General features: G+C 57.1%; 1 protein-coding gene across 4 annotated transcripts in view; it reads left to right on the top strand.

Annotated features, from left to right (window-relative positions):
* OSBP2 (oxysterol binding protein 2) overlaps positions 1–25,213 on the top strand; it is a 97,603-nt gene that overhangs the window by 61,502 nt on the left and 10,888 nt on the right. For 2 of the 4 annotated variants that reach the window (XM_059863125.1, XM_059863127.1), the window contains 5 exons: positions 7,172–7,422; positions 21,176–21,374; positions 23,051–23,168; positions 24,040–24,106; positions 24,425–24,592. In XM_059863125.1, coding sequence (XP_059719108.1) covers positions 7,172–7,422; positions 21,176–21,374; positions 23,051–23,168; positions 24,040–24,106; positions 24,425–24,592 — 803 coding nt within the window. Of the gene's footprint in view, positions 1–7,171; positions 7,423–21,175; positions 21,375–23,047; positions 23,169–24,039; positions 24,107–24,424; positions 24,593–25,213 lie in introns of all 4 variants that reach the window. The other 2 variants (XM_059863124.1, XM_059863126.1) reach the window with 1 other exon arrangement.

The following is a 25,213-nucleotide window of genomic DNA, read 5'->3' as shown; positions in this document are numbered from 1 at the left end:
TTAATTTCCAGCACAGGGCCAGTCCTGCCTTGGGAGGCTCCAAAGACTGATGCAGTGGTGGGAAAGCAGCTCAGGCTTGCAGGAGGACTGGGGAGAGATTCACAGTGATGTAGGAAGGACAGGGACTGTTGCTGAAAATGAGGATACTTGGAAAGGGAAAGTTTTCCACTCCTGGGGAGAAGGAAGGTGAGGGATGCAGAGTGAGGAGAGCTGTGCTTTACTTGGGGAGGAAGATGAGCAGAGATGAGCTGCCTGGCCCAGGCATGGTGTGGGGCTGAGGAGCTGTGGTTTTTTGGGCTGGAGACATCACAGCCAGACTCTGGATGCAGATTGGGAACTTTGGAATAATTTTGGTCTAATGCTGAACCTTCCAATCCCTTCTCCTCCTGCTGGTTTATCCCTGAAAAGGCTCTTCCCAGCTCTGCTCATCCACAGGCAGCACTGGAGCAGCCCAGCTGTGAGAAGCAGCTCCCTGGGATTGCTCCCTGATGGTTTTGGGGTGGGAGCTCTGCATGGCAGTGCCTCCCGTGGGATCCCTGTCCCTGGGATTCCCGTGGACTGCACTGCAAAGTCCCAGTATGTCCCCAGTGTGTCCCTAAAGCATGGGGACGCTCTGGTGTTGTGTCTCCAGCCAGCAGCTTTCCCACCAGCTCTGGAGAAATTGCAGGCAATGGCAAACATTTATCTGAGGGAAGATTTCAGGATGGAAGAAGGGGTGGAAAGAGAGCTCTCCTTGGTGGCTCTGCTGGGATGCTGCTCCAGGCACTGAGGTTTGTGTTCTCTGGGCTGAGAAACCAGCCCGAGGAGGCTTATGGACGATGGCTGCCGATCCATTCTCCATAGATTAAATTGCATCACAGCTCCAAAAATAATCTGCCCAGCTTATGGTGAGGCTCCTGTTCCTATAGCAACCCTGAGTGCCCGTGCCCTACAAAGCAAACCCAGCCCAAGCTGCTCCTGAGTCCAAACAAAGCAGCAGGGGCTCGGCCTGGGGAGCACTTGGGTTTGGGGGTGGAGGTGTAAAATACCAGCCTGGAGTGTTCCTGGATTTATGAGAAGCTGCTGTGGTTTGTGTCTCTAGGATTTGAGCCTGGGCTTGCAGATATTCCCCGAGTGCATTGTGAGGAGAGCGGGAAGCAGCAGCTGCATTTGTGGAGCCTTCCTGGAGCAAGGGGGAAAGGAGGAGGAGGAGAAGGAGGAGGGTGTTATGTGGGTTACTGCAGTGCCTGGGGCAGCCCTGCTGTGCCACACTTGTGTCGTGGCAAGGGGAAGAAGGTTGGGGTTGGAACTGGGTGGTGATGGCTGCTCGCTCTGCTCAGCCCAAATCCACTGCTCTGGCCCAGGGCCCCAGAGGTGTTGGCACCAGGCCCTGCACAAGTCCAGGGCAAAGCTTGGCTGCAGGATGGAGAGGGGGATGAATTCAAGTCATGAATAGGCCCTCTGTGTCACTGGCAAGCACAGGGAAATCTCCAGAGCACACTGGAGAATCTTAGGAGGATGCTGTGGAGGCTGGGCTTCCTCATCCACAGCACAGGAGCCAGAGGAACCTGGCAATTTGTTGTCAGATTTTTCCTGCCAGCCTTTCATGTTTGTTTTCTTGAGGAGCTTTTGTTCCCTGGGGAAGAGCGACAGGAATTCCTGCTGAATGTCTGCCTTTCATGAGGAGGAGCAGGGTGAGCCGGGGTGAAGCTCCTGAGCTAGGGATGTGCTGCTTCCCGAGGGGATCCAGGGCCACGTGCATCCCAGCATGGGACTGGGAGCCCCCTGCCACCCCCTAAGGGTTTGCTGCTCTAGGGAAGATCTTTGTTCCATGGAGAGCAGATGGCAGAGCTGGAGCACCAGGAGGGATGAGGGTCGGGTGGGAGCACCACTGTCATCCTGCATGGAAAGAGGGGATCCATCCCTGAGCCCTTCCCTCTGCAGGGAGAGGGTGTGCTGGGGGCTGGAAACCGTGGATGGAAGCACTCTGTGTGTCCTTGGAGGAGCTCCCTGTGGGGAGGAGCAGGGAGCCCTTCCTGGCTCCTGCAGGGCCTCCAGGCTTTTTGCTGCTCCTGGACATGGTCCCCATCCACTTTGGCCCTGCCCAGCTGGGGGATGTTGGTTTGAGGTTTAATGGGATTTAGGAGCTGCTGGGAGCTGAGGATCCAAAAGGACCAAACTGGGGGAAAGGAGTGAGGGCAGCATCGAGAGACAAGGTGCACAGAGCATTGGGATAGAACTGCAGAATCATCAAGGTTGGAAAAGTTCTCTGAGATCATCGAGTCCAACCATTCCCCAGCACTGCCAAGGTCACCACTGCCCCATGTCCCCAGGTGCCACATCCACATGGCTGTTAAGTCCCTGCAGGGATGGGGATCCACCACTGCCCTGGGCAGCTGTGCCAGGGCCTGACCACCCTTTCCAGGAAGAAATTTCCCCAAAATCCACCCTGAGCCTGCCCTGGCCCAGCCTGAGGCCGTTCCCTCTCCTCCTGTCCCTGTTCCCTGGGAGCAGAGCCCGATCCCCCTGGCTGTCCCCTCCTGGCAAGAGCTGTGCAGAGCCACAGGGTCCCCCCTGAGCCTCCTTTTCTCCAGGCTGAGCCTCTTCCCAGCTCCCTCAGCCCCTCCTGGGGCTGCAGCCCCTTCCCAGCTCCCTTCCCTGCCCTGGACACACTCCAGCCCCTGAGCATCCTCCACCTCAGCCAGTCCTCGTTTCCCCTGTTTTGGTTCCTGCTCATCCCCTGCATGTTTGGAATCCCCTTCAAAGCCATCACTAAAACTCCTTCTGGGCTGTGCTGGAAAATGTTTCAGCTGGAATCTGCTGGGTCTCCCTCACCATCATCCTGTGGGAGTCGTGTTTCCTCTCTCCCCCTCTTCCCTCTCCTAAATCCTCCCAAGTACTGAGGAATCTGTGTTTTTGCAGCTTCCAGGAGGTTCTGTGACCCTCAGTGCGTGCTGTTAGGACTCCCCCCCCCACCACCCATTCTGGTTGAAGTCCTAGTGCTGTGATCTTGCTGGGCCCACTGCACTTTGGCTTCTTCAAATCCCCTGTGGTCCATCGTCGAATGAGGAGCCCTGGATAGACTGTCTCTGTGGGTATTTCTGACCTTCAGGGTGTTTCCCCAGCCTTAGCAAAGCCAAATCATTTTTTTTCCCTGTCTGAACTGATCTAGAAGCTGGAATAAGGGCAGGATCCCCAAAGCTGTGGTGTTTGGCTGGGGTCCAAGCAGAGACCTCCAGGCAGGGGCTTGTTGCTCTTCCACCTTTCTGCCTGAGTGAATCCTTCATCGTCAGCAATAGGAGAAATATTCCTGCAGCTCTCTCCTCCAGCCCTTCCTGATAATCTCCAGCTGTAACTACAGGAGTTGGTGTTTCATGTGCAAAGGCTGGTCAGAGGTTGGACATGCTGGTCTTGGAGGTCTTTTCCTAAATAATGATCCTGTGATTCAAAGCAGCTTCCCTGAGAACAGCCCTGAGGGGGGAAGGGGGGGATGCCAGAGCTCTGTCCTGTGCTGTGTCATGGCATTCCCATGGCAGTTTGTCCTGCTGGTACAGCTGGGGCGATGCTGGAGAGCTGCTGGGGATGGCCTGGTGGGAGCAGGGCTCCTTCACTGGGATCTGGGGCTGCTGCTCCAAAGCTGGTGCAGATCTGAGTGGCTGCTGCATGCTGCAGGAAACAGAAGGATTCATGTTTCTGTGGATTTGGGATTTGGTCAGCTTTCCTGGGAGCTCCCAGGAGAAAGATGGAAGCACCTTTAGAGCCAGTGTCAGAGCTCCACCTTGGAAATGGCAGTGAGGAGGTTTGGGTGCTCTGTGTGATCATTTCTGCTTTCAGGTACTCTGATTTATTTGACTGGAGCTGTGACATTGGATTTCCTTATTCCCGTGCTTTAATTTGAGATAATTGCAACAAAATATGTCGCTTGAGATACTGAGAGATATATATAATATTATATAATTAATTATATATATCATTAATTGGTTCCTGCTCTAGTGGAAGGTGTCCCTGCCCATGTCAAGAAGATGGAAGGAGGTGAGCTTCAAGGTCCCAACCCAAACCATTCCATGATTCTATGATTGCAGTTGCCCAGGCAGGAGGAGGAGGGTGGTATCCTGCTGCTCACCCTGCCAGCATTCCAGCATCCCACAGCAGCAGCTTTGGGACAGCAGGAGCTGGTGAGGGATGTTCAGCTCAGCCAGCTCAGCTGGAATGAGCAGCGTCACTGGGCTGACCCAGGTTCCTTCCCTCTTTTCCTGGGCTTTGAGGCATTTATATAATTCTGCACAGCGATGAAAAATTGGGCCACGCTGTGTTCCTGCCTCAAGCTGAGCACTTGGGCAGGGACTGTTCCCTCAGCCTCGGTCAATGGGCAGGAAATAATGTCCTGGCAAAGTGCAGAGCCCATCCCTCTCCCTGCTCTGCCATCCCTGTGTTGGCACTGCCCAGGCTCCTCAGGGAATGGGCACGGTCCCGAGGCTGCCAGGGCTCCAGGAGCCTTTGGATAGCACTGCCAGGGACGCCCAGGGTGGGGCTGTTGGGGGGTCTGGGTGATGCTTGTGGGTCCTTCCCAACTCAGGGCATTCTGTGATTCTGGGAAAAATCTCAGGCTGTGATCTGGGATTGTGGGCAAGGTGATGCTGGCTTTGCTCTGGAAATCCCAGAGCACTGACAGCCAGGGCTTTGGGGCAGCATTTTGTGTAAGGCAGGATGGGGGGAAAATTAAAGGGAGGGATTTGGGGGTTAAATGCTGCCTGGAGATAGGCAGAGAGGTACTTTCTCTTGCTTGGCACAAGTTTTGTGGCACTTGTAAGAAGATAAAATGGTCTTTGTGAATTATTTGTGATATTTTTTCTAAAAAGAAAATTGGGAAATTTGGATTGTCCCCTGGAGTCCCTCAGAGATGGGTTTTGCCATGTTCAGCCTCCTATTGGCAGTGACAGCTGAGCCAGTGGGGCTGGCTTCTGCTCCTGGGAGCTTTATAAAACATGGGACTTTGTTATAGACTGGCTGTTAAAGTCCAGCCTCATTCGTGATCAGATCCCAGAGCTGTGGGGAAGAGGTTCTGCCTTCTGGAGTGCAGGCAGCTGGAACAGCCTGCACGGGCTGCTGGGATGCTGTGGGAAGAGCAAAATTTCTCACCTGGAGAGAGAGGTGGTGCAGGAGGCCAGAGAGTGCCCTGGAAAGCCCCAGGGATACAGCTCAGAGCAGCAGGAGCAGCCTGGTGTCCCTCTCCCAGTGGGTGTCTGGGATTTGGAATGCTCTGTCCCTGGAAGCACTGGCTCAGGACAGGTGCAGTGACAATGTCCAAGCCCAGGGAATGTGCCCACCCTGATGGAGATCCTTTGTGTGCCCCAGCCTGGAAGGCACCATGGGAATACTTGAAACTTTTGTATCAGAAGATGGACTTGGAGGAGGTTTTGGTGATTTTCTCTACTGATAGAAAAGTGGCTTTGGTTTTCTTGCCAGATCTTTTGGGGTTGGCCTGTGGTGTGAGCCTGTGCTGTTGCTGTGGTGCCTCTGTGCACCTTCCTGGGATGGAGTCCTTGGAATCCTGCCTGTTCGTGTTCCTGTTCCCCTTCCCCTGCCAGCTGTTCTGGAGACTTTCCTGATTCTGAGTGTATTTTCAAACCTCTGGTCCTGTCCCCTGTGCCTGTCTGTGGGAGCTGCCCAGCTCCCAGCCCCCTCAGCTGCAGCTCACCTTCCTTGGGAAGCTCTCAGCTGCTTTCCCCTGGGTGTCTGATTGTCCTTGGTGGCTGCTTCCTCTCCTGGCTCCGGCAGCTGCTGCTCATGTTTGTGAGCTGGGTTGCAGAGGGGCCGGGTGGTGACACTGGGAGATGCTGTCCTGGTGCTTCATGGGGTTTGCTCCATGCCCTGTTTCCCTTGGATTTTCTCTCCTTGTCCTTGGGCAGTGAGGTTGGTCCTGCTGAGGAGGGTCAGCGCTGTCCCTGAGCTGTGCCTCCTGTCCCATCACATCCACTCTGGGGAGGTTCACCATGAGCCCTGCTGGGACCCTGTGCTGAGCTCTGCTCCTGCTGCCACTCCAGGCTGATGTTGCTGTCACATTTATCCAGATCCTTGACTTTGGATCACAGTCATTGAAGGGTGCTCTTCCTCTGCTTTCCTTCCTGTGCATTCAGTCTGAGCAGTGCCTGAACACCTCTCCCAGTCCCCACAGCATTTGCAGAGCTCCTATCAATGAGCCAGGAATAGCAGCCAAACACCCACCTGCCAGGGAATCACGGGTTTCCTTCTCTCCTCACAGTGCTGAGAGGGAATGTGCTGCTCCCCTGTTACACCAGAGCCTTCCCTGAGCTCTGTGCCTGGATTGTTTGGAGAATGTTCTCACTCCTCAAATCCCCTGGATGGTTTGGAGAATGTTCTCACTCCCCCAATGCCCCCAGACCTGGCAGAGCAGCTGCAGCCAGGTTTTGCTGGTTCCCATCTCTCTGAAATCCTGAAACAGAAGATTGAGGGAGGGGAGGTACAGGAGCAGCTCCCTGCTCTGCTGCCTCACTGGGTTTTGGGAGCACCTGGAAAACCTCTGCCAAACTTTGGAGCATAAGGATGGGGCACAGCCCGTGCCCAGGACCTGCTTTTCTCTCTTTGTGTTTGTTTTGGGTGCTGCTGCCTCTTGGGGCCGATCACCTCCTTCCTGAGGGAGCAGTGGGGTGACAGAAATGCTGTGTTAGTGGATTTGGGTTACTGCTCTTAAGTGTTCTGGAGTTGCAGGAATTTTTGCTGTGGCTGAGGTGCTGATCGTGGAGTTTTCTGCCCTCTGAAGATGTGGTGGTAGTTTTGGATAAAGTGTCACTTTCCTTGGTGCCTGTGTGACCTTTCCCTCAGGTAACACAGTTCTCCCTGCCTCAGGCAGAGCTGGCAGAGCCCCCAGTGCGGGGTGCATCCACCCCGGTGAGCCTGGGAAGGGCAGGTTTGGTGTGTGCACCCCCTGTGCCACCCCAGCACCCAGCCCTGAACCAGATCTCGGTGACAGCGGCTGCTCAGGCTCTGGGTGCCACTCCCACCACGCTGTGCTCCAGGGGGCGTGGTGGCCACGACCCCCAGCCCGGTGCTGGCAGGAGACGCGAGGTCCCTTGTCCCCGTCCCTGTCCCTGCTCCCTGCCCGCAGCGCTGCCGGGCTCAGCGGCCGGGGGTAACCATGGAAACGCTGTTCTCTCCATCCCTCCCTGTGCAGATGACTCGGGTGATGAGGAGCCCGCCTCGCAGTCAGACAAGAGCGAGCTGCACGGCCCCCTGAAGACCCTGTCGAGTAAGCTGGAGGACCTGAGCACCTGCAACGAGCTGATCGCCAAGCACGGCGCGGCCCTGCAGCGCTCGCTCAGCGAGCTGGAGAACCTGCGCCTGCCGGCCGACAGCGGCGAGAAGATCAAGGCGGTGAACGAGCGCGCCACGCTCTTCCGCATCACCTCCAATGCTATGATCAACGTGAGTGCTGCTCCTCTGCCCCTCCTCCTCTTCCTCCTCTTCCTCCTCCATCCTCCTGCCCTCCCTGTTTGCTCCCCGTGCCTTGGCTCGTTACCGCAGGGCTCGGCACGGCTGGGGCTCGGCGCCGCGGTGAGGGCATGGGAAGTTGGGAAGATGCAGCTGGGAAGAGGGCAGGGGTATGGACCCCACTGAGACACAGGTATGGTGCATCCTTCCAGCCTGCTCCATGGAATAGGTCATTTCTGTAAAGCTGGGAGATGGGGATGTTGGCAATGCTGAGGGGCTTTCTCCTGCTCCGTGGGTGGAATCCTGCCTGGCATAGCACTTTAGAGCCCGCTGCGGATTGAGCCCCACATCCCTCACATCCTCATTGCTTCCATGAAGCTGCCGGAGTCCCACATGGCTGTGGGATTTAACCCCCTCGGGGTCTCGTGCTGGCTCTGCTCTCCCAGCTGGGTTGTCGGAGGTCAGGAAGTGCCGGCACCGCCCCGGCTCCTGCCTTATGCAGCCTCACGGTGCTTTCGGTGCTTTTTTGGAGACAGCTCGTGTTTGGAGTGTGGCTCTGCCTCCATGGCAGTGAGACAGCCCTTCCTGGGGAGCCTGGTTTACCCCAGGGAGCTGTGAGAGACAGCAAAACTGAATAAAATATTTAAAGAAAATTTAAAAAAACTATCCCAAGGCTTTACCGGGCTGGAATAATGGATGAAGGCAGAGCTCAGGGAATTGTGAATGGAGCAGTGCTGTTGCTGTGCTGTCCCAGCCTTGAGCAGAAGGAGGTTGGGTGGTGTTTAATGTGGGCTTTAAAAATTAGCAGTAATTCCCAGCAGGAGCTGGAGAGTGCTCAGAGCCCCATGGTCACAGCATCCTCCCCATTCCCACTGCTAGGATTCTGCAGCCACAAGGGGAAAGGGCTTCCTGAGTCTCTCTTTTGTGTTTCTGTGCAGTTTGGGGATGCTTGTGCGGCGCTCTGCCCCACAGAGAGTTTGTCCAAGTTTTGGGAATGGGGTTGGCAGCGTGGTGGGAGGTGCCAGCAGACCCTTGGTGCTGCCCAGGTTTGCTGTCAGGAGGCAGAACAGCAATGGGATGTGGGCAGGGAATTGCCAGAAAGAAGATTCTCCAGCGGCCTTTGGGAAGGGATGAGCAGAGCAGTATTTGCTGTGTCCAGCCCAGAGAGGAGGAGGAGGAAGAGGAGGAGGTTGTGGTGTTTGCAACGTGATAAAAGCTTGGGCAAGGCTGTCTGGAGGGTGGGAAATTCCACAAAAACCATTGTGCTGGGATAAAACAGCAGGAGCGTGGCTTGTCCAAGATCCCACGCAGGTAAGAGGGGCTTGAGGGGTGGCAGGGCACATTCTCACAGCATCCTTTGGTACTTCAGCTTTGGATGGGCATCCTGAGGAGATGCCTGAGGGACAGGCTGTGCCCTGGAAGGGGCAGGACTGGAAGAAGCAGGGTGGGAGCAGGGGGCAGCTCTGGGAGGGGGTTGTGGCTCTCCCAGAGGCCTGCTGAGCTGGTTGTTTTGGGAGGAGGTGACAGAACTGTGGGCAGGGGGACACTTTGAGGTTGGAAAGGCAGGAGAGGGACAAGCAGTGAGGGGGGACCAGGAGGGAGAGGACCAGCCTGACCCCCTGTCACATGGACTGGTGGCAACCAGCCACAGTGTCACCTTTCCAGCATGGATCCCTTTCTGTGCCTTGATTTATCCTTTTAGATGAGCTGATGCCTTCTGGAGCTGCCAGGAGCCTCTCGTCGGGGGATGGGGAGAGCTCTGTGCAGTGCAAAAGTCCCAAAATCTTCTGTGTAGAACAAGAAACATTGCTCTGGGGAAGCATGAGGAGCTTCCTGGTAAAAATACACCGTGCTCGTCCCACCTCCATCCCCAAGCACATTTCCCATGGCAGCACAGGGTGCTTTTGCCAGGCCAGGAGCTGCCTCCAGGAGAAGTTAAAGTGTCCTTGCCTGCCAGGCTTTTCCTGGAGAGATCCCAGCCACAGCACTGGGCTGGTGCTGGCACGTGGATGCTCTGTGTCCAGAGCAGCAGAGCCAAACCTCATGGATCTTCTCTGTGGAAGAGGGAATGGATCTGCGAGGTTTGGTGCTGTGGCTGTGAGCAGAAGGGATGGGTGCTCTGGGGAGGGGTGGATGCTCCAGGGGAGGATTGAGTGTTCCAGGGAAGGAGGGATGAGTGCTTCAGGGAAGGGAGGAGCACTAGGGGAAGAAAGGATGGGTGCTTCAGTGAAGGAATGGGTGCTGTAGGGAAGGGATGGGTTCTCCTGAGAAGAAATGGGTGCTTCTGGGAAGAAGGGATGGGTGCTCTGGGGAAGGAATGGATGCTCCAGGGAAAGAATGATTGCTCCAGGGAAGGAAGGGGTGCTCCAGGAAAAAGAAGGGTGCTCCAGGGAAGAAGGGCTGGGCAATCTGGGGAAGGGCTAGATGCTCCTCTGAAGGATTGGGTGCTCCAGGGAAGGGAAAGGTGCTCCTGGGAAGAAGGGATGGATGCTCCAGGGAAGGACTGGGTGCTCCAGGGAAGGACTGGGTGCTCCAGGGAAGGACTGGGTGCTCCTGGGAAGAAGGGATGCGTGCTCCAGGGAAGGAATGGGTGCTCCAGGGAAGGACTGGGTGCTCCAGGGAAGGACTGGGTGCTCCAGGGAAGGGAAAGGTGCTCCTGGGAAGAAGGGATGCGTGCTCCAGGGAAGGAATGGGTGCTCCAGGGAAGGACTGGGTGCTCCAGGGAGGGGAAAGGTGCTCCTGGGAAGAAGGGCTGGGAGCTCGGGGGCCGGTGCGTGCAGTTCCTGTGCAGCTGCCTCTGATCCGATTATGTAAATGGCCCCAGAGCCGCGGGGAGCGCAGCAAGCACAGGAAATAAATAAATAGAGATGGAAATGCAAGAGCTTTGCTGAGAAGGTGACCTTCCCTCTGTGCTCTGGGTGCTGCCACAGCCAGCACCGGGTACTCCTCTCCAGAGGCTGGGAGCATCACCTGGGCAGGTGGTGCTGGCAGTTATGGGGAAAGGTTTGGACAGAGTGGGATGTGCTGGGCTGTTGGGTACAGGTGAGGATTTCAGATGTGCTGGATTTCAGACTGGCTGTTGCAGGGCTTAAACTGAAGCCCAGAGCTCTGTGAGCCTCCTGTTGGCTCTGCTCCCTGTTGGAATCTCACCAGGCAGAGTCCAGGCTTGCTGGGATGCAGGAGCCCGGTGTCAGCAGGGCTGGGCAGCAGACACGGAGAGCCAAGGCACAGTCTGCACAATCTGCCACGGGGGAGGAGTGGGAGGTGTGTGAAAATAAGAAGCAACAAATTACCAGGATGAGAGGCCCAGAGGATCCGTAGCAGTGAGCCGAGTTGTGTAGACTCATCCAGGAGTGGGGAAAACTCCATCTCATCATTCAGCAGGAGACAGCAGGCAGGAGGGATGTGTGGATGCACTGAGGAAGCCAGTTTGGGCGTTGGGAAGAGCTCACAGGGCTGTGGGTGGTGATGGAAATAGGTTTTTAATGGGAATGGGGATGCTACGGCGGAGCTTTGTGCTTTCTCAAGGAACAGGAGTGTGGGGAGCAGCAGGGCTTGGGCTTGCCTGTGTCATTCCTGGCTTAGTTTGTGTTTTCCGTTTTCCCCTGAGGTTTTGGAGGAGCAGGGGTGGAGGAAGGCTCTGCCAGGCCAGTGCAGCCCAGACAAGGAAGGGTGAGAGGAGGAGGGTTGCGGTGCTGGGTGGGAGATGCTGCTCTGTCAGGATTTGGTGAGAGTGGACCACCTGGAGCAGGCAGTCCCAGGAACAAAGGACACACCTGCCCTTGAGAGGCACTGCTGGCCACCCCAGCCTGTCCTGCAGAGATGCCAGCACCCTCTTTGAGGCAGGCTGATTTCCCACCCAGCTTTTCCATTCCCATGGGAATGAACCTACCTGGAGCAGCAGCACCTGAGACATCAGCACAGAGCGCCCTGGGCTGTGCAGCACAGCCTCCAGCCCAGTGTGTGACTTGTGGCTTTATCCAGTGGTAGATGATGGATACACCCTGTGAGTGTGTCTGTGTCTGCTTGGAAAACTGCTCAAAGCTGGGAGGCTGAGAGTCCCTGGGATCACCTCCTTGGAGTGACCATGGGGCCGGGGTGATGCTGTTGGTCCATACCTTGGACATGTCCCTGTGCTGGAACTGCTTCCTGGTGTGGATGGACATTTGGTCTGTCCCTTGGGGTCCCCAAGCCCATCATGGCCGAGGCAGGATGGACCTGACATCCTCCATCTGGGCAGCAGGGAGGGACCAGCAGGCTGCTGGGCTGTTCCCAGTTTATCCCAGTACAGCCAGTGGGCTGGAGGAGCTCTCCCTGTGCATTCAGGGGTTAATTCCAGCACTGCAGTGAAAAAACTCCATCTTTAACCCCTGGGTTTGCTTCTTCAGGGCAGGGGTTTCTTCTGTGACCACAGGCAGCTGCTCTGCTGCCCAAAACCCCAGCCAGACCCCACAGGGGGCCAGGGCTTGTCCCGTGCCCATGGCGAGGGGGGTGGCACAGGAGCTGTGCTGGCATGTGGCACCGGCTGTGTTAATTATCCGTGCTGCGCTAACGACGCGCACTAATCAGCGCCTCGCAAACCATGTCACCGACCCAGAAAAGCCCCGGCAGTGGGATTAAATCCCTAACCCAGCCCTAATCCCCCTCGGATGAGAGGGCTGCAGCGAGGGCTCCGGGTGTCCTGCATGTTCCTGCTGTGGAGGCACGGTGCTGACCAGGAAATAACTGGTGGGTGCTTTGCTTTTATGGGGGAGAGGGTGACAGTGGCACCGTGGGGTCTGTCCTTGCCTGAGTGGGGCTGGGAGAGTGGGAATAGGGAGATGGCAAGATGGGGAGATGTGGAAATGGGGAGATGTGGAGCCTGGCCCCTGCTCTTGGAGCTCTTGCGCCTTTCCCGGAGCACCCTGTGATGCTTTTAAATGTAGAGGTGTGAGGGTATCTCTGATCAGATCTGTTCAGACAGGCAGTGCCTTCCTCCCACTCCCTCCTCATCATCATTCCCTGAGTGCTTCCAACTGGATTTTATCAGGTGTGTGGGTACTCAGCCCTCGTGTGTGGCCATGGGGCCTCCGTGCTGTCCGGGGCTTTCAGTGGGTGCTGCTGCTCACCCTGCTGCAGGGGTTTTCACCTTTCTTCCCCCTCTTCTCTCTCTTCCTCCTCTTCATTCTGTCCATCTCACCCCCAGGAGGTTTCAGTCTGTCCTGGGGCTCCCCTCAGAACCTTGTGCAAGAGGAGGGAGGATGAATCTGTCCCCAGCACCTGAGGGTGCCTCTTGCAGCTCTTCCCTCCTGGATGTTTTTGGCTGAGAGGGATGACTTTTCCACTGAGGAGAGCTGGGAGTGTTTGTGCTGTGCTGCTGGGTCAGCAGGGCTGTGTTGGTGGGCCCAGCACGGCCCTGCACCGTCAGCATTGCCTGGGCTTGAGCAGCAGCTCTGCTGAGCCAGGAGCCAGCCCAGCCAGGCATCACCTCTGCCATTAACCTGTGCCCAGGGATCCTCCTGGGATCCTCATTCCTGCCTGGAGGCTGGGGCAGGATGGGGCCCTGGGAGGGCAAATATCAAAGCATTGCTGGGTGAATCCCTTTGGGGTCACAAGGGTTGTGTTTGCCTCTTCCCTGGGCTGCTGCCCCGAGATGCTTCATTCCAGCTCCTTCTTCCAGCATGTGTTGTAGGAAAAGGCGCTGGAATGGCCCCTCTGCTCTCCTGTGGATTTACCCAGGAAGAAGTTACAGCCCTGGGAGTTGAGGGGGTTGTGGGGGGCTGCTGCTGCTCCTGTAGCCCCTCTCATACCATGGGGAGGTTTGCACGAGGCTGAATGTGAGGGACAATCCAAGGCAGCTTCCTGCAGATCCCGGGGTCGGAGCCGCCCGTGGGCAGTGCCAGCTGCTCCTGCTGCCGAGCGCTTGGACAGATGCTCCTCCAGCCTGGGATCTGCTCCATCAGGGCATGAGCAAAGCAGCCAGCCAGAGCCTCAGGAAATCTGTCATCCTGGGAGCCGTTGGCAGGACAGAGCTCTCTGGGCACGCCAGCACTGGGACTGGGGCTCTGGGAGCCTGGAAGGAGGGATTGGCTCCTCTCCTCGTATTGGAGGGTCCCCACTGCTGAGGGGGTCTGGGGGCTTGGGCAAGGGAAGGAGAACGAAGAATGTGCAGCAGCCACCTGGAGGTACCTCCCTGCAGGGAAGGAGCCAGTGCTGGGAGCTCCCCAGGGAGAGCATTTTTGGCACGAGTGGCAGCGGAGAGGCCCTGCTGCTGTGCAGGCAGGTGAGAGCACCAGGACAAGCCCGAGGCTTTTTGTGGCTGGAGGAGAGCAGGGAAGCTCTGCAGGGATAGTGGTCTGGGGTGGCCACCCTGCAGCAGGAGGTCCCAGCACAGTCTCAGCTGCCAGAATATCTTTTGTACTGGTCCCAGAGTGCCCTTGGCACCCTCTGGCATGGTCAGTAGAGGCTTGGTGCTGCTCAGTGAGCTTTGGGGTGGAAGGGTTGGCACCTTGGAGTATCCAGCAAATTCCTTCGTTGTTCTCCCTCCAGAAACCAGTCTCAGATCCTTCCCGTGGCACAGCTCCAGGCTGGCACTGCCTTGGACAGTAACCCGAGGGAAGCGTGGGCTCCTTCCCCTTGCCAGAGCCGCACTGACCACGCCCTCCTCTCCTGCCGAGCGCGCTGACTGGGGATCGGTCCCGATTCCTCCTCCACGGAGGCTCCGAGGCTCCGTGGGGTTGGGATTAGCGGCTCTTAGCACAGCCAGCTGGTGGATTTGCCACTATTTCCCACTAATCCCCTCTCTATTGCATGGGGTGGATTCCCCGGCGCTGACGGCGCCGCTGCAGGCGGGGTCTGGATGCTGGGCCAGTCCCAGTGCTTCGGGAGGGGCTTTGGGATGAGCTTAGCTCTGGGGAACCCCTGGGCACAGTGCATCTGATTGGAACACTGGTGTGTCCTTGACCTTTAAACAGGCGGCCCAAAATAACATGGTAAGGTGGGAAAATTCCCAGATTCACAGCCAGGAGATCTGACCCCACACAATGGGGATGTCTCCATCTTGGACATACCTATCCCAGACCTCTCAGTCTTGGACTTCTCTGTCTTGGACATCTCCATCATGGACATCTCTGACTCCCAGGGAATCCATGAACCCCAGAGAGAAGCAGGCACTGCTGGGGTACAAGGTGCCACATGGAATGGGACCGTTGGGGATTTTGGGAGCACCTTGTTCAAGCACTGAGGGTCTGGCTGAGCTGCTGACAGTGGCATCAAGGGGTGGGCTGGAGCCTCCTCCAGTGTCTTCCCATTTCCTGTTGGGTCACTAAGAATCCTTCCCATGTTTGTGCTTTTTTGTAGCACCTATTTCCCCTGGATGCAGAGGGATAATTTTCCATGTTGAACTCACAGGCTTTTATGCAATGTCACCTTGGTTTCTCAGGGTGTCACAATATGCTGAGGCTCAGCCCAGCTCTCCCCACCAGCCCTGCCCCAGGCAGGAGCAGTTCCTGGTGTTTCCACATCCTTCTTTAGACGCTGGCTGAGGGTCACCGCAGTGATTTGGGAAGATTTGCTGTTATTTAAGCAGGCTGGGTTGCTGTGGTGCTGAGCAGCACCTGCCCTTGGGCCCCAGCAGGGCTGTGGGTGACATGGCTGTCGAGCAGATGCTCATACTCCAGACCATGTCTCACTGCCATCTGATACTGTGGGATGATTTGGGATTCAGGTTGGCTCTATCCTTATATTTCCCCTTTGCTTGCTGCTCAGAGTGGTTTTTTGGGGGAGGAAGGACAAATTAACCCTCTCTGGGTGCAGTGGCAGATTGTGACTCTGTGCAGTGAGATCACTGCTCTGAACCCAGATGGCTTCAGCCCCATCCCTGGAAGTGTTCAAGGTTGGACAGGGCTCGGAGCAGCCTAGTGGGAGGTACCCCTGCCCATGGAGGTGGGGGAAGGAGGGAGATGAGCTCCAGAGTTCCTTCCCAGGCAAGCCGTGATGCTGTGATTCTCTGGTTTGTGCTGTGTGCAGAGCCAAACAATGGCCCTTCCCTCGGGGGCTGCTGTGCAGCTCGTAGCAGCCAGCTGTGTCCCAGGCTTTTGATGACTCCAGGAAGGAAGGGAGCACTTATCTCCCAGGCACTCAACGGCAGAGCTTTGTCCCTGCTGAGTGGAGTGATGGCTCCTGCTCTGTAATTCACCCAGGAACAAGAGATGATTGAACGCATCTGGCACTTGCCTCCTCTCCTGTCACTCCTGGGCCATGAAGTGCTCCTTGTCCCATGCTTGAGGAGCAGGAGGTGTTGGTCCCACAACAGCAGGCACTTCTCTGCTGGATTTTTCCTGCCCAGAGGTTGGATTTGTGTGGCTGATGCTTTGGGATGCTGGGACAGGTGGGATTGCAGGTGTGAGCCCATTCCATCACCATCCAGCAGCGTTCTGCTGGAGACTGGGAGTGCTCAGCTGTGCTGGGGCTGCCCCAGAGGCTGTCACCCTGTGGTGACCCCAGAAATGGTTCCCTGGGAGGGTGGGCAGGCCCTGGCCCAGGGTGCCCAGAGCAGCTGTGGCTGCCCCTGGATCCCTGGCAGTGCCCAAGGCCAGGCTGGACAGGGCTTGGAGCAGCCTGGGACAGTGGGAGGTGTCCCTGCCCATGGCAGGGGGATGAGACAAAATAAGCTTTAAGGTCCCTTCCAGCCAAACCATTCTATGATTCTATGAAGTCTGGCAGGCTTTGCTGTGATCATTTACCCTTTCAAGCTAATTAACCTCATCTCTTTGTTCCTTCAATTGGATTTTGACTGTTTGCTCCACTGAGGAAGCCGAGATCCCCGAGGGTGTGTGACACCACCACCTTGGCAGGAGGTGGGTGACCGCGGGTGATTGTTTTCCACTGCATGAATAATCCTGGGGCTGTTAACGACGTTCCCATTAGCCAGCAGCAAGCTGTGAAATCGGGATATTTGCCGTGACAAATGTGTGAAAGGTGCTAAATGTGCCCTTGGCTGGCAGCTGCTGGGCACAGGGAGGGACCACAGAGCTGATGGCACCAAGCGTTGCCTCCTGCTCCCGGCAGGATCTCGATGGCACTTTGCCTCTTCCTCCAGGAATTTGCAGGAGCCTCGGTGGTATTTTTCCATTTCTTTTAGGCACCTTGGCTGTGCCTCCCTGGCTTGGCTGGGATTTACAGTTCCATTGGCCAGTGCTGGATTAGGACCTGCCACAACTTTTTCCAGCCATGGAGAGGAGGAGAAACCGCCTCTGTCCCTCCTGCCACGTGGTTGTAGGTAGCTCTGGGGTTCCCTGAGATCAGGGGCTGCACAGGGATGGAACTTGCTTTTATCTCTGGTCACTGGTGATCTGTCAGCCTGACTGCTGCTCTCCAGCCCCATCTGTGCTGTGATGATGCTGAGGCAGAACAGCCTTCAGAGCTTTAGGATTGGATCCAGCTCTGGCCCTGGGGCAAAATCCTGGTCATGTTCTGTCACCTCCTGTACCTGCTGCCCCTCTTCTAGTGGGAGGCAGCAGTTTGGATGCTGTGAAGGATAAACCCAGTCTCCTGATGGGGTGAGAAGCATGTGGGGATGGGCACAGCATCCTGTGCCCTTTCCTCTTCTCTGCTCTTACAGAGCAACTCTGAGGACGGTGAGTGCCTCTGTCAGAGAGATCTGTACTAGGTGTCAGCTCTCCCCTAGTGCAGTAAGGAAATTCAATGGGGGGGAAGGGCATTCCTACCTGGAACAACAGCACAACGCTCCTCAGTCTGGACTCTAAGCCTAATATCTTTATTTAGGTATAATGAGAGTTAAGTTGCTTAAAAAGAGAGCATGGATCCTGGGAAAGCTTTGAGAAGGGTGGGGCCTCCCAGGGCTGTACCTTCTTGGCCTCAACTCCTCAGCCCCACAGCTCACTGGGGAATCACTTTTCCTGCACTTGCATCCTTCAGCCTGGGCTCTGTGCCCTCCTTTGGGTGCATTCCTCAAGGAGCCTCTTCCTGCTGTCCTGTGTCCCTATGCTAGCTTCTGTGGGTTTGTGGCTGAGTCTTACAGCCCTGGGCAAGTTCAGCTGGAACTAAATTTAGCCACTTCTCCATGAGAATTTTATAAGCTGGATTGTGAGGTGTTGCTCCTGCTCAGTGGCTGGGATTGTTTGTACCTTGGGAACACCAAGGCAGGGGATTAATGCTGGGAATGAGTGATGAGCTGGGATATTCCTGTCTGAGCTCCTCATCCCAGTGCCCTGCAGCCCTTGTTCCATACAGGGATGAGTTTTGGCTCAGGACTGAGCTCAGTCGACAGAGACAGAAAAAATATCCCCTGGTCCCTGTTTGGTGGTGCTCCCACCTTCAGTGAGCATCCCTGTGGAACTTGGCACTGTCTGGTTGTAGGGGGTGTAAACCCAAATTAATCACTTTATTTGCTTGGCTGCTGGTGGCAGCAGTGGGGGCTGAGTTTGGCAGATCCCTCTTGCAGGATATTTTCCCTTCTCCACCCCTGGCATCACTTCTCTCCCAGGAAGCAAACATGATCCTTGTTTGGGTTGATCCAGGTCCTTTGATCTGGGTTTGGATCAAGCCTTTGTCTGAATTACAGAGGAAGAGGCTGCAGAGAGGGGCCCCTAGAGCCTTTCAAAAGCAGGGAATAATCCCTATATGTATCTCAGCTCCTAAATTCACATGGACACCATTGTGGGATGCAGCATGGACTGTGCATTGTCCTGACCTGCTCCATGGAAGCTCCACAGCCCGTGGTGGGATCTGTGGCCTCGTGAGGACCATCCTGCTCATCTTCCCAAAACCTCCCCACGCTCTGCAACACTGACAACCATTCTTCATCACTTGGATTTTTTATATGGCTGTAAATGAAGCCTGCTGGTGCAGGTTTCCCTTTGGGATACTGCATGGAGTCCTCCTTGAAGCTTTGGGATGGGAGATTCTGAGGAGTTACCTGCTGTTTTTCACTAGGATGTTGATTCCCATCAGCTGCTGGAGCAAGTTCTCCTCCCAGCCCTGCCTCCCTGTAGCTCCTCCATAATTACCTCCTTTCCCCCTAATTCCCTGTTCCAGCCCATGGTTAATTGTAGTAGGATAATTACAGGTGATCTCGTTTTAAAGCGCTCAGCCCCTGAGCCTGGAGCAGCTGGCAGTTCCCACCCTCGGTGCCAAACTGGGCATTTCTGTGCCTGCTGCCTGTGAGCTGGACCTTTGGAGCAGATAATGAGCTTTGCTGGGATGGGAAGGTCATGGCCATATCCAATTACTTGCCCTGGTTTCATCCTCTTAGCCCAGTGCATCCGTGGGACACACAGAGCCAGCGGCTGGCCCGGGATGGTGTCACTGGGAAGGGCCAGGGCAGGGTCCCCGTGGGCTTTGGGCCATGGGTGGCTCCCAGAAGGATTTTGGGGTGGGGAGGACCTCAGTTGTTTCTAGAGGAGGAGGTGAAAACCTTGCCCAGAGAATGTGGGGTCTGGTCTGGCCCTCTGAGAGCATCAACCATTCCCCAGCACTGCCAAGGCCACTGCTGACCCCCATCCCCAAGTGCCACATCCACATGGCTGTTTGAGTCCCTGCAGGGATGGGGATCCACCACTGCCCTGGGCAGCTGTGCCAGTGCCTGACCACCCTTCCCATGTAGGAATCATCCCAAAATCCACCCTGAGCCTGCCCTGGCCCAGCCTGAGGCCGTTCCCTCTCCTCCTGTCCCTGTTCCCTGGGAGCAGAGCCCGACCCCCCCGGCTGTCCCCTCCTGGCAGGAGTTGTGCAGAGCCACAAGGTCCCCTCCTGAGCCTCCTTTTCTCCAGGCTGAGCCCCTTCCCAGCTCCCTCAGACTCTCCTGGGGCTGCAGCCCCTTCCCAGCTTCGTTCCCTTCCCTGGAATTGCTCCAGCCCCTCCAGGTCTCTCCTGTCAGGAGGGTCCCAGAGCTGATCCCAGTTTTGAACACGTGAGATGGAAGCATAGCCAGGAGTTTGGGGGGACAGGACCCTGAGCCCTCCCTGCCTTCAGTGGGAAAAGCATCAAAGGGCTGGAGGAGGGGACACATGTAGGGTCTGGTCCCTCCATGTTCCAGGTGTATGTCAAGCAAAACCTTAAAGGAGAAACTTCTTTCCCTGGATACATCTTGAATCCTGCTCCTATCCAAGGGAAACGTTTGATGAAGCACTGATGAATTGGAGCTTTTCTTGGACAAATCCTGGTAAAATCAGAGCAAGTCATGGAAGCTGAAGCCCTGAATTTTCTGCTTGAGGAGTTACCTTGATCATCAGGTGCCATCTGCAGCCCAAATGCTGAGTAACCAAGCCAAGAGCTGGATGAATCATCCGTGGAATCCAAATAGCTGGAAACAGAAAATAAGCAAGGCCTGGGAATGTTGTAGTCTGTCAGACATCCAAAACTCTCTGGATGTCTTTGAATAGGTTTGAGTTTTTCAGCTAGCATTTATCCATTGGATTTCCTTGGTATGACAAGGAGTTGCACAAGCACAGTTAATTTCCCTTCACGCTGCCAGCTCCTGGAGAATTTCCATAAAAATCCTGTTTCTCTACTTTGAAACATAAGAAGAAGTTCAGTGTGTCCCATCTGGCAGGGATTTGGGGCGGGAGGAGCAGCCCTGCCTCCGTGCTCAGCTGCACGTGGTGCTGATGGCAAAAGGAAGCAGCGAGGCCACGGGAACTCAGGATTTCATCCAAAATAGAAAATAACCTAAAAATAGAGCTGTGAGGGCCGGGCTGTCCTGTGAGGCCATTGTCTGGGGTGAGGCAGTGTGGGACAGCCAGCAGTGTCCCCGTGTCCCGGCCCTGGGCGGATGTCCTGCTCCCGGAAAGCTCCTGCTGGGAGTGTGGTAGAGCTGGGCTGGGTGATGCCAGTCCTGGGGGGGCTTTGGGAGGGGGGTTGGTGCCAAGGGGTTCTGCCAGCCTGGATCGTGGTGTCCCAGCTGTCCCCTGCCTGGTGGCACAGGATGGATGCTGTGTGTACTGCAAGACTTCACTTGGAGCACTCCCTTGGAGCACTCCCTGAGCCCTCCTGCCCTGTGCCCTGTGTGTCTGTGGGGTCCCCATGGCTGGGGGGCTCCCCCGGGCTCGTTGGGGAGGGGAATGGGGGTTCTGGCCATGGTGGATGTGTTGTAGGGGCCAGGCCCTGTGCTGTGTCCTGGGCTGTGCAGCTCTGGGGAGGAGCTGGGTATCCTTCCTCTCTGCCTCCCTGGAGCACAGGGATGGCTGGCTCCTGACTTGAGTAGCCCAGAGCAGCTGTGGCTGCTCTTGGATCCCTGGATGTGTCCAAGGCTAGGTTGGATGGGGCTTGGAGCAACCTGTGCTAGTAGACGGTGTCCCTGTCCATGGAACTGGATGATCTTTGGGTCCCTTCAGCCCAAACCATTCCATGATTCTGTGATCCTCTCCTGTCTGTCCCATCCAGCTTCTCCTCATTTGCTGAATTTGGGCATGAAGGTGCCACTCCAAGACCTCTGGGCTTGGCCGAGGGCTGTGAGAGCTCCTGAGGAGCACAGTGGGCTCAGGGATGGGGACAGGGACAGGCTGTGGGCAGGCTGTGGCAGGCCAGGCTGCCATGGCCAGCTGTCCGTGTTGCAGCCACCTCCTTGGGGGTGGTTCAGCTTTGGACGGTTCAGCCAGAGCTGAGCTGTGGATGAGGGGATCGAGCACAGCCCTGGGAGTTGGTAAAACCCCTCTCCTGGGAGAGGAGCAGGAGGGGGTGTCGGGGAGCCAGCCCGGGGTTCCTGCGTGCCGTGACACCTCTGGCTGAGCTGTCCCTTCCTGTGCAGGCCTGCCGCGATTTCCTGGACTTAGCCGAGAGCCACAGCCGGAAATGGCAGCGGCTGCTGCAGCATGAGCGGGAGCAGCGGATCCGCCTGGAGGAGACCATCGAGCAGCTAGCCAAGCAGCACAACAGCTTGGAGCGCGCCTGCCGTGGGGCGCCCGGCCTGGCCGGCGGCTCCGCCAGCACCGCCAGCGCCGCCAAGGGTGAGCGCCAGCCTGGGCTGCTGGGGGGCTGCGAGGGGACAGGGATGGTGGGGCATCCTGGGATGGGACAGGGCCGTTGGGGATCCTTGTGGTGGGATGGGGCTGTTAGGGCATCCTGGGATGGGACAGGGCTGCTCGGGGATCCTGGGATGGGACAGGGCTGCTCAGGGATCCTGGGATGGGACAGGGCTGCTCGGGGATCCTTGTGGTGGGATGGGGCTGTTAGGGGATCCTGGGATGGGATGGAGCTGCTCGGGGATCCTGGGATGGGATGGAGCTGCTCAGGGACTCCCAGGATGAACTGGGGTGTTCCACTCAGGGACCCTCAGGATGAGACAGAGCTGCTTGGGGACCCCTGGGATGGCACAGGGCTGTTCAGGCACCTCTGGGATGGATCAGGGCATTCTGCCTGGCTGCTCCTCATGAGCTGCCAGCCATGGGAAGGGTGCCCAAGGCAATGCCCTGTATCCCCATGGTATTTTTCTAAATGGTTCCCATTATGCCATAATTATTCCTAATTGTCCTTGCTTAGGGACTTGGATGTCCCCAAGATTCAGATGCAGAGAGGGCTGTGTCCCCAGCTCCCTCATGCTATTCCAGGCTGCTTTGGGAGCTTTAACTCGTACTGGTGGGCACATCTGCGGGTGCTGGAGGGCAGCCATGGCACTGGGAAAAGGCTCAGGGTCCCCTGGCACTGCTGAGTGGGCTGCGTGGGATGGCAGTGGAACAGCCAGGACTCGTTTGCAATAAGATCCAACAGCTTTGCAGATTCCTGCCAAATGTCCTTCCCCCAGGGCAGCGTTAGTTACAGCCACAAACACTGCTCATAGTGCCGGGTCTTACTTTTCAAGGAAATACAGACCCGAGGGAGAGAGCAGTGGCTGCTGGAGGTGGGGGAAGATGTTGGTGCCGGGCACTGCCCTCGTTCCCCTGTAGCCTCAGAGGAGGTTTAGTTTGGATATTGGGGAATATTTCTTCATGGAAGGGGTTGTTCAGCCGTGTCCCCGTCCCTGGGGGTATTTAACAGCGGAATGGACGTGGCAGCTGGGGACGCGGGTTGGTGTGGCCTGGGCAGCGCTCGGGAATGGCGGGGCTCGATGTCCTCAGAGGGCCCGAGCAGCCGAAACAATTCTGGGGGGCAGCTGGGGGAAATGGCTGCAGGGACAGGCACAAATCCGCCCGGGGCAGTGACCCTGCTCCTCTGGAGAGCAGCAGTGAGGCTGGGCCAGCGGTAGGGAAGCTGCACCGTGACTCCGCCGGCTCCGGGAGCCGCAGCCATGGATCCGTCCCAGCTCAGCGGAGCGGTGTTTGGGATTGCGGGGCTGGGAAACCTCTCCAGCATCACCTGGGACTTGTGACGTGTTTTTCCTGCTTTCATCCAAACCGGATTTCCCGGCGGACGGGGCAGTGCTGGAGCGGAACCACACCAGGCGGGGGCTGGGCAGGCCCGTGTCACCCTTAGGCGGGCTGGGGACATTTCTGGGGGTGCTCCCGAGCACGGCGGGGTGGCCTTGTGTGCCCGGGCTGGGGAGCAGGGCACATCCTGGCTTCTAGGAGCTGGAAATTGGTACAGCATCCTCGGGGTGTGGAGTGGGATGCAGGGGGGGTCAGGCTGTGGTGGGGGGGGTCTGCAGGGGAGCAGCAGCACGGGATGTCTCAAAGCCTTGTGCCAGCAGGGAGTGTGCAGTCTGCCAAAGGAGAGGCCAGTGATGAAGATGAGGAGACGGAGTACTTCGATGCCATGGAGGACGCACCAGCTTTTATCACAGTAACTGCAGACCCCAAGCACCACAGGTACCACCCCCTGCCTGCCTGGGAATGCGGGAAAAGCTGGGAAGAGCCGGTTTTCCCTCAGCAGCCCCTCCCCCGGGGTCATTCTGAGGGCATGTCCTCCAGACCTTCCCCAGCCTCTGTCCAGAGGTCTGTCCTGCGTCCGGCTGCTCCTGCATTCCTGGAGCAAGGCTGAGGGTGGCCCCCAGTTGTAGTGAAGCAGGTGAGGGTGTCAGGCAGTGCTGTGGGAGAGCTGAGTCCTCTGCCCCTCAGCTGATGGGAGCAGGGACTTGGAAGGAAATCCCTCAGAGTGTTGGACAGAGGCAGGCACCACCTTGCCTTGACAGAATCAGGGAATCATGGGATGGGTAGGGCTGGAAGGGGCCTTAAAGCTCCTCCCATTCCACCCCCTGCCATGGCAGGGACACCTTCCACTATTCCAGGTTGCTCCAAGCCCCATCCAGCCTGGCCTTGGGCACTGCCAGGGATGGGGCAGTCACAGCTTCTGTGAGCACCCTGTGCCTGCACCTCCCCACCCTCACAGGGAAGAATTTGTTCCCAATATCCCATCAAATCCTGCCCTCTGTCTGCTGTCACCTGCTCTTACTCCTCCATGGACCTGGGCTGGAGGAACCTGTGGTCTGACCCATGGTCACATCACTGGGCTTGGTGACAAAAGCAGAATCTCTGTGCCCCCAGGGCTGCAGCTGAGAATCCCTTCCTGAGCATCCTGTCCTTAGAATCCCCTCCTCACACCTGTGCACAGCCTTTGTCACCCCAGTTCCTTCCTGGCAGTGCCCTGGGGGGGTGCAGGAGATGCTCTGGGGGATGCTGCACCAGCCTTGGGTGTTCCCTGCCCTTCCCTGTGCTCCCCAGCTGCTGTTCCTCCCCACAGGCGTTCAGGCAGCAACCTGAGTGGGGCCAGCGAGGGCCACCCCGAGGACTGGAACCTGGAGGACAGTGTGAGTTGGCCGGGCAGGCTGGGAAGGGTGGTCCTGCTGAGGTGAAACCAGGGGAGAGGGGATGGTTGTGTTCATTTGGGTCCAGATGCTCTGCGGTGGTTCCTCTGTGAGTCACAGATGTCAGCAAGCATCAGCATCCTAAGCATTCTCCTAAAGGAAGCAGGAAGGTGTGGGGGAACAGTTGTACCCATATTTCCCTGGAGAACAGGCTTCCAGCAATGCTCCTCAGGTGTCTCCTGGATTGTAGTTGCTGTTCCTGGGAGCTTCTGGGTCTGGTTGGGTCCAGTTTAAACCTGAGTTCTTCTGTTGCTTCCACAGGTGTTTGAGAGCTCCAATCAAAGCAGCTACAATGAGTCCACAGGCAAAGATCTCCTGCCGAGGAAGAGGAGAAGGACTCGAATTCCTGACAAACCCAACTACAGCCTTAACCTCTGGAGCATCATGAAGAACTGCATTGGCAAGGAGCTCTCCAAGATCCCCATGCCCGTGAGTCTGAGTGTCCCTGGCAGCAGGGCTGGCACAGGGCGTGGATTTGGGCAGCTCTTGGCTGTGCAGAGCTTTGGGTTACAGCTCAGGATGGTCCTGCTGATTCTGTGGTGGCACAGCAGCCCCAAGCAGGGACAGGAGGTTGCCACCAGGGACTGGATTTTGTGCTGGCAACTGCTGCATGCTTATGATGGAATTGTGGAATGGTTTGGGTGGGAAGGGACCTTAAAGCTCATCCAGTTCCATGTTCTGCCATGGCAGGGACACTCCCACTGTCCCAGGTGCTCCAAGCCCCAATGTCCAGCCTGGCCTTGGGCACTGCCAGGGATCCAGGAGCAGCCACAGCTGCTCTGGGCACCCTGTGCCAGGGCCTGCCCACCCTGCCAGGGAACAATTCCTAATTCCCAAGATCCCATCCATCCCTGCCCTCTGGCAGTGGGAGCCATTCCCTGTGTCCTGTCCCTCCATCCCTTGTCCCCAGTTCCTCTCCAGCTGTCCTGGAGCCCCTTCAGGCCCTGCCAGGGGCTCTGAGCTCTCCCTGGAGCCTTCTCCTCTCCAGGTGAGCACCCCCAGCTCTCCCAGCCTGGCTCCAGCCCATGGAGCATCTCTGGTGCCTCCTCT

The sequence above is a fragment of the Haemorhous mexicanus genome, chromosome 19 (genome assembly GCF_027477595.1).
Source record: "Haemorhous mexicanus isolate bHaeMex1 chromosome 19, bHaeMex1.pri, whole genome shotgun sequence".
Taxonomy (NCBI): domain Eukaryota; kingdom Metazoa; phylum Chordata; class Aves; order Passeriformes; family Fringillidae; genus Haemorhous; species Haemorhous mexicanus.
The sequence above is the reverse complement of the archived record's forward strand: the minus strand, read 5'-3'. Positions and strand labels throughout refer to the sequence as shown.